At 32.3% G+C, this 7,960-nt stretch overlaps 2 protein-coding genes across 2 annotated transcripts; one reads left to right on the top strand and one right to left on the bottom strand.

Annotated features, from left to right (window-relative positions):
* Positions 1–354: 354 nt before the first annotated feature.
* HELRODRAFT_155987 (hypothetical protein) lies at positions 355–5,196 on the top strand (the record flags this gene model as incomplete). The annotated part of the gene is made up of 20 exons (XM_009027118.1): positions 355–445; positions 615–756; positions 1,006–1,099; positions 1,221–1,256; positions 1,470–1,473; positions 1,535–1,633; positions 1,892–1,979; positions 2,113–2,182; positions 2,321–2,369; positions 2,658–2,763; positions 2,977–3,082; positions 3,340–3,504; positions 3,602–3,644; positions 3,741–3,750; positions 4,040–4,077; positions 4,150–4,220; positions 4,388–4,453; positions 4,577–4,724; positions 4,948–4,951; positions 5,130–5,196. 20 exons carry the CDS (start codon positions 355–357, stop codon positions 5,194–5,196), a joined length of 1,497 nt encoding a protein of 498 aa, XP_009025366.1.
* A 1,524-nt stretch (positions 5,197–6,720) lies between these two features.
* HELRODRAFT_67931 (hypothetical protein) lies at positions 6,721–7,552 on the bottom strand (the record flags this gene model as incomplete). The annotated part of the gene is made up of 3 exons (XM_009026915.1): positions 6,721–6,816; positions 7,096–7,203; positions 7,409–7,552. 3 exons carry the CDS (start codon positions 7,550–7,552, stop codon positions 6,721–6,723), a joined length of 348 nt encoding a protein of 115 aa, XP_009025163.1.
* Between the last annotated feature and the right edge of the window lie 408 nt (positions 7,553–7,960).

Consider the following 7,960-nt stretch of genomic DNA (forward strand, 5'->3'; position numbering starts at 1 on the left):
GGAATGATAAAATATTATTTTAATTCACTTGAATTAATGCAAGATTGTATGATTAATTGGTTTAATTCTGTAATAATGTCATTTGTAAATTTAGTAAATTGTATAAAGTTTGTTGAAAACAACCATCAATTTATTTGACCAAATGACTTTTAACCGAAACAAACTCAGGTGTTTGTTGGAAAAATGGATCTCTGATATTGCAAAATTTTTAAATAACCAGCCCACCCCTGAATTTTGTTCCATCCGTTTTTAGCTAGCAGGTCTTTTTTCACTAAGTTCGAATTTGTGATCTAAGGAAAGGTTTTTCATAAAATTGACATTTTTTTATCAGTTAAAAGGTTAAATTTTTTAAAAATGGCCGAACGTCCGTTAGTTTCGCAAGTTAAAATAGGCCAGTATGTTCTCAAAGAGACTCTGGGCTGTGGAACTTTTGGAAAAGTTAAAGGTTAAATTTTAAAATTTAAAGTTTTAAAGTTTAAACTGTTAAATTTGATGTAAATAAACAATTTAATATTTTAAATAATTAAAATATATAATTAAAAGTTAAATTTACAATTTTAAAAATAAAAAATGTAAGTAATTAATTTTTTCTATGTTTATGTCAATTTCTAAAGTGGGTGTCCACCAATTGACTGGCCACAAAGTAGCCATAAAAGTGATAAATAGGGATAAAATTAGGAACATGAATGTCGTGGGAAAAATCAGACGAGAAATTCAGAATTTGAAACTCTTTCGACATCCTCACATCATTAAATTGTAAAGTTTCTTATTCAATTTTCTTACTTATATTCATCACAATCATACAATACACACATACTGGCATACACTATACAAAAATCAATTTTTCAATAATATCACAATTAGTAATAATAATTAGTATTATTTTAATTAAATTATTAATTATACTTTATAAATAGTTATTTTAATATAACAATTACAATAACTATAATAATGTTAATGTAATATAATATAACAATGATAACAATAACTAAACTAAACCAATAGGTACCAAGTCATTAGTACCCCGACTGATATATTCATGATCATGGAGTACGTTCAAGGTGGAGAACTCTTTGGCTACATTGTTAAAAACAAAAGGGTATAATTAATTAAATAATTAATTAGTTAGTTAATTAATTAATGGATCATTAATTAGATAATTTTTTTATTCATTTAGATTCGAATAAATTGATATTTTAAATTAAAATCCATCCACACAGCTACAAGAAGCAGAGGCGAGAAAGTTTTTTCAGCAAGTAATATCTGGCTAGTATAAAACAACTACTAAAAATGTATACCAAAAATACTAATGATATAATTTTCACGCTACTCCATGGATAAATTACCTAAAAATTTCTTGAAAAAATTTTGTCAATGCAGCAGCTAGTGTTGTAACAAAGCACTGACATATATAAAATTCATCTTATATGCTATGCTGTTAAATATTTATTGAATTGGCTATCTGCTAGTGTAGTTGGCTAACTGGCTAATTAATATTCAAATGCTCATTGAATAAATTATGCTAACGAGACAGGCATAGATTACTGCCATAGGCACATGGTAGTACACCGAGACTTGAAGCCTGAAAATATACTGCTGGATAAGTATAAAAATGTCAAGATATGCGATTTCGGTGAGAATTTTTTTGGGTTGGTGATGTTAATGATGATGGTGTTGGTGGTGGAAAGGATGATGAGCATGCTGATGAGAGTGGTAGTGAAAAGGATGATGATGATGATGGTGGTTGGGTTGAAATTATAATAGTGGTGTTATAAAAAATTTAGCATTTTCTGTGATTTTTTTTTGTGTCATCAACATCAGTATGTAACATCATCATCATTATTCTGCCTATCACCATCATCATCGTCGTCGTTGTCATCATCATCATCAGGACTCTCTAACATGATGATGGATGGAGAATTCCTGAGGACAAGCTGTGGTTCGCCTAATTATGCTGCTCCAGAAGTCATTGCTGGCAGGTTATGATGATGATGATGACGACGACGATGGTTATGATGATGATGATGATGGTAATGATAATGAGGATAATGATGATGGCCATCATGGTGATAGTGGTGATGATGATGACGATGACGACGATGACTTTCGCAGGATGTATGCAGGGCCTGAGGTGGATGTATGGAGTTGTGGAGTTGTCCTTTACACCCTTCTCTGTGGAATGGTGGGTGAAGTTGTTTCATTTCATTCATCCATTCGTTTGTTTAATCATTCATTCATATTTTATTCATTCATTCATTTTGCATTCATTCTTTTTCACAATTTTTTTTGAGTAAATTGAAATTATTGTTCAATCTTCCAGCTGCCATTCGACGATGCTGATGTCAACTCCCTGTTCAGAAAGATCAAAAGTATCGTCTAATTTATTTTTCTACCTTTGTGGCTCTTTTTTGGGAATTTTTTTTGCATCTTCTAGTAAATTTCAGCCATTTTTTTGTAGTTTGCACTTTTTTGGCATCTTTTAAGATCTCTGCTGTATCAATTTAGCACCTTTAAATGTACCTTTTTTCATCTTCATCATATGTTTTTAAAACCTTCATATTGTATTTTTTGGCACCTTTTTTTGCACCTTTGTTGTACCTGTTTTCCTGTATTCTCGTATTTATTTAACCTTGCACACTCCTCTCTCACACACACAGCTGGCATCTTCCTGGTTCCCGATTATGTTGCGCCCACACCGGCTAATCTTATCAAGAAAATGCTTCAGTTGGATCCCATAAAAAGAGCTACTATCAAAGACATTAAGTACGTGTGTGTGTGTGTGTGTGTGTGTGTGTGTCTGCGTGTGTGTGTGTGTGCGTGCGTGTGTGGGAGTGTATTTTTTTCAAGTTATCATTATTACTTTTGTTTGTAAATTTATTTGGAGTTTTTTTCACTTACCAGTTTTCGTGAATTAATTGGTATTGGTTTATCTTTTGTTTTTCAACTTGAACACCCCTCTTGTTTTCACACAAACAGAGAACATGATTGGTTCAAAGTGGACCTGCCCGAGTATTTGTTTCCGTCAGCAAGTGATGTTGATGCTTCCGTTGTTGACACTGATGCTATCAGAGAAGTTTGTCAGGTCAGTTAGGGATTCAGGGAATATTATCCATTGGTGATATGCATGGTTAGGTTTGATTGATTGATTTGATTGGTTGTTAAATTGGTTGATTGATTGATTGATTGACAATTGATTGATTGATTGGTTCATCCATTCATTCGTTCACTCTCTCATTCATTCACCCATATATTCATTCACTCTCTCATTCATTCACCCAGTAATTCACTCTCTCATTCACTCGCTCATTCATTCATCCATTCTCTCTCTCACCCACTCAGAAGTGTCAGGTTCTAGAGCAAGATGTCCACCATGCTCTGCTAAGTGGAGACCCTCAGGATCAGCTGGTCATTGCCTACAACCTCATTGTCGACAACAAAAGAATCTCAGACGAATCTGATCCAAAGATCAGAATTAAGGATTTCTACTTTGCCGGAGACGTTATGGTTGGGGATTAGTGATTCTAATGTTGTCGTTGTTTTTGCTACTAATCTTATTTATTATTTTGTTTGTTAATTTTTATTTCACTTTTAAATTGTTCAGAAGTCAAGCGAGCAGTCGAAACCGCATCCGGAGAGAATGCCAGGTGGGGGATAATGAATGAGAAAAAAATCTTATTTCATCTCTCAAAAGTGAAATTAAACTTAGAAAATTAACCGGCCACGCGTTCAAACAACGACAGACAACACACAGTGGCGTAAATCTACATGTAAACGTACACAAACATACAAACAAACACACATACACGCACACACACAAACACAACAAACACACATACACACACACATAATCACAACAATCACACACAAACACACGCACACATATAAACACAACAAACACACATACACACACACATATAAACACAACAATCACACAAACAAACACACATACATACACATAAATACACACACAAACAAACAAACAAATGCAAATAGAAATCCACACAACTCCCGCGCTTGAGCCCATAATGCTACTCGATAGAAAAAATCCACCCCTCAAGAAAGCAAAATGGCATCTAGGTAGGTCAAAATAATAAAAATATTGTTGTTATTATTATTATTATTATTATTATTGTTTTCTTTTATTTGAAGGCATAAGATCTCAAAGCAAGCCTCATGACATTATGCAAGAGGTATATAGGGCATTGAAATCGTTGAACTATGTAAGATTTTTTTTCTCGTATTGATCTTTCTTTAATTCATTCATTCATTCTTTCATTCATATTTATCTATTCAATTATTCGTTTTTTTGAAAGTTTAAATTTAATATATATATATATATATATATAATTATTTTCACATTAATTCCATACAATACAATAATAATAAGGAGTGGAAAATAGTGAATAATTTCTCACTGAGAGTAAGAAGACCAGGCTCTACCCCTGGAGATTTCGTACGTTTATCATTTTGTGTGTGTGTCTGTGTGTATGTGTGCGCGCGCGTCCGTGTTGCTTATGTAGACTTTTTTTTGAAAATCCCACTCACCGACAACAACATCCACCTTCTTCTTCTCCAGATCAAAATAGGCCTGCAGCTGTACCAGGTAGATGGCAAAAATTTCCTTCTCGACTTCAAGAACCTGAACACGACCGACCATCCTGATGCCGCCAAAGTCAAAAGGATGACTGCCCAGAAGCAAACCGAGGATTCTTATGGGGCTTCTGGTGGCTCTGGTGGTAGCGGCTCTGTGGCTAGTGGCTCTGTGGCTGGTGGCTCTGTTTCTGGCGTTCTGAGTAGCGGCGGTGATCTTTGTACTTCGTCTCCTCCGGGTTTGTTTTTTGTTTTCAGTTTTCGTTGTGTGTTGTCATATTGTATCGTGTGTATTGTACAGATGATGACCAATCACAGGCACGCACAACTACTGTTCTAGTCGGTGAACGTACACAGTGCAGTTCTACAGTGCAATACAATTCAATACAATTCAGTACAATACAATTCAATACAATTCAATTCAATACAATACAATTCAATACAATACAATTCAATACAATACAATACACTCGCACAGTATCTACGTTGGGCGAGAAGGAGATGAACTTAATGGCTAACGTCGACTTCTCAGTCTCGAGTCGTCCCTACCGAATTTTGGAATTCTTCGAGACCTGCTGCAGTATCATTTCAGTGCTGGCTCAGTGATTCTGACGATGACGTCATACTTTGATTACCTCGTTTGTGCGTGAGGCATTATGTTCTTACTATCGCCATTTTTAATCGTCATCTCTTTCATCACCATCCCATCATTTTTGTTGTCATCATCGTCCGTATTGTCCTTGTCACTCATCTTCATCGTCGCCTTTTATTTTGGTCTTGAATTTTAAAACTTTAAAGTCCGAATAGTTTGATTTCATTATTTATTAATTACGAATAATATTCATCATCGTTGCTATAATCATTATTCCTTTTTATCATTCATTCATCATTTTCATCATTGTACATTCATTCATTCTTCGTTTCTTCATCATCTGCATCATTTTAAACATCAGTTGCGACTAACATTAAACAGTTAATGATATTATTAATGTCGGTTAGAATTTTTAAAAAGTAATTTCCTAATATTTATTTTCATCATCATTCTTCTTATTATTTTTATTATTATCATCGTCATCGTCGTCGTCGTCGTCATCATCAAATTGCATGCATTTAAACGAGCAATTGTTCATAATGTATTTTTGTAGATAAAACATTTTTTAGTTTGCTCCTCCTGTAACTTTAACAACTTGAATTAAGCGTGTGTGTGTCTGTTTGTGTGTGTGTCTGTCTGTTTGTGTGTGCGTGTGTGTGTCTATTTGTGTGCGTGTGTGTGTCTATTTGTATGCGTGTACTTAATTTTTACTTTCGTAACTTAGCACTTTGTGGTGAATTTTAGTGGTAAAAGTTCATTTCATGTTTTAAAATTCTTCGTACTTTTCTAACTGCTAATCACAAAAATATTCAAGTTGAATATCATTAACATTCTGAATCTCCTTCGACGTTTGAAGTGAGTATGCTAATTAAATTATTTTAAATCAATATTTTAAATTCATTTAAATTTAAAAAATTTATTTGAAACCAGTTAAATTTGTCTATGTCTTCATCTATTCTGATTGAATGAATTTATTTATCGTCTTGTAGAGATAGTTTTTTTTTAAGGTTTCAAGGTTTTGAGGTGTTTATACTGATAGAACCAAACTCAATGAAGCGTTCATAAACCATTTATATTACTACTGTACAATTACTTAACATTCACTTACTACACTTTACAATTACTACATGATGAGTAATAATTTGCTATTTTTAGCTAATTATATTGATTTAGTGGCAGTTGCATTATTTATTGTTTAAATTTTTGCTTATTATAGGTTTTTAAAGTGTTAACAGCGATGTAACTAATTAACTGAGAGTACATGTATGTTCATATGTATATATGTATACATATATGTCGTCTTCAAGTTTTTTACTTTCTCATATGTTTTTAAATGTAAATATACTTTTTGAGAATTAAACTTCATTTGTGAATGATTAAATATCATTTTCATTGCTATTTTATTAGTTGAAATGACGTTTTAGACTGCAATTACGACGGAAATTAAAAAAAAATCTGCAACAATTTAAAGCATTTAGTCATTCTTTTCAACGACGCTTTTTTTATTAAAACAAAAAATTCTAATTTTGAATATTAGGTTAGTCTGTTAGTGTTATTAAGGTTTCATAGAGGTTTCCTTTGTGTTCTCGTAAGGCCCTCTCTGCCACAGTTCTAGAGACTTCTAACTCGTTCATCTGATGAATAAATTTTTCAGGCAATATTTTTTTTGACTTTGTAAATATCAAAGATTAAGTTAACAGTATATTTTATATATATATATACATACATATATATAAATATTGAAACAGTATATTTTATATATATATATACATACATATATATAAATATTGTATTAATTAATTAATTAATATAATATTCGTTAATTAATATTATATTAATATTCATTAGCAACTACTTTAAAGTTAAATTATAATTTATATTCAAAAAAGTATATTGAAAATGGAAAATCTAACAATTAAATCGACATCCTCTTTGTTTATTTTCACTCGAGACAACTCGGATTCTTTCAACTGTTTCTCCGTAGCATCCTTTGTTCCCCGGGCATTCACTAATTTTATAGCCTGAGTGATTTTACAAATTAGTCATTCTAGTCGCTGCCAGGTCTTATATTTAGTATTTTTAATATATTTATAAAAATTTGATTTGGGGAAATTTTAATAGTTGATTAGACAAATTAGAATAGAGTTACTTTGCTTTTACTAGCAACTAGCTGAGCAGATTTGATAGTAAGAAAAATAAAAGTAAATTATTGAAAAGTTCACTCACGTCGCCAATGTTTTGGGCCCCAATCTCTGCTTCCTCAACGTAATCTGTAACTTTTTCTAAATCGGCCACACCAACCGAATCGTGCTTGGCAGCTTTCTTTGCGTTTTGTTCTTCCAAAGTCTCCGCGTTGTCGTCTTCCGCCATTATTGTTGATGTGCTGAAAAATAAACTCACTTTTAAACGTTGTGACTATGGGTCGGACTATTTGACTTTATTGGCTTATTGGCTTACAAAATTGCATCGGTTTTAAAATTACCCTCCAATTTTCCTCCGAAAGTAAGCTCCTTGTTCGACTGTCAAAAATGAGCGAAGACCGTTATATTTATTCTAATTATATGGTATGGGCAATTCGTTGTGAAATTGTTGGAGGAAATGGTATCATGTTAACTGTAGTTATTTTACTGCATGGTAGTTAATCATCCAGTATAAAGGTTATATTCAATTCCTATCAAATAAATTTGACAAAATATCATACGCAGGCAGAACTAAATAAAAAAAATAGATAGATAGATAGATATATATACGTAGTTATAATACATTTATAATGTTGTA

Source organism: Helobdella robusta (genome assembly GCF_000326865.2).
Source record: "Helobdella robusta unplaced genomic scaffold HELROscaffold_5, whole genome shotgun sequence".
In the NCBI taxonomy this organism is placed as follows: Eukaryota; Metazoa; Annelida; class Clitellata; order Rhynchobdellida; family Glossiphoniidae; genus Helobdella; species Helobdella robusta.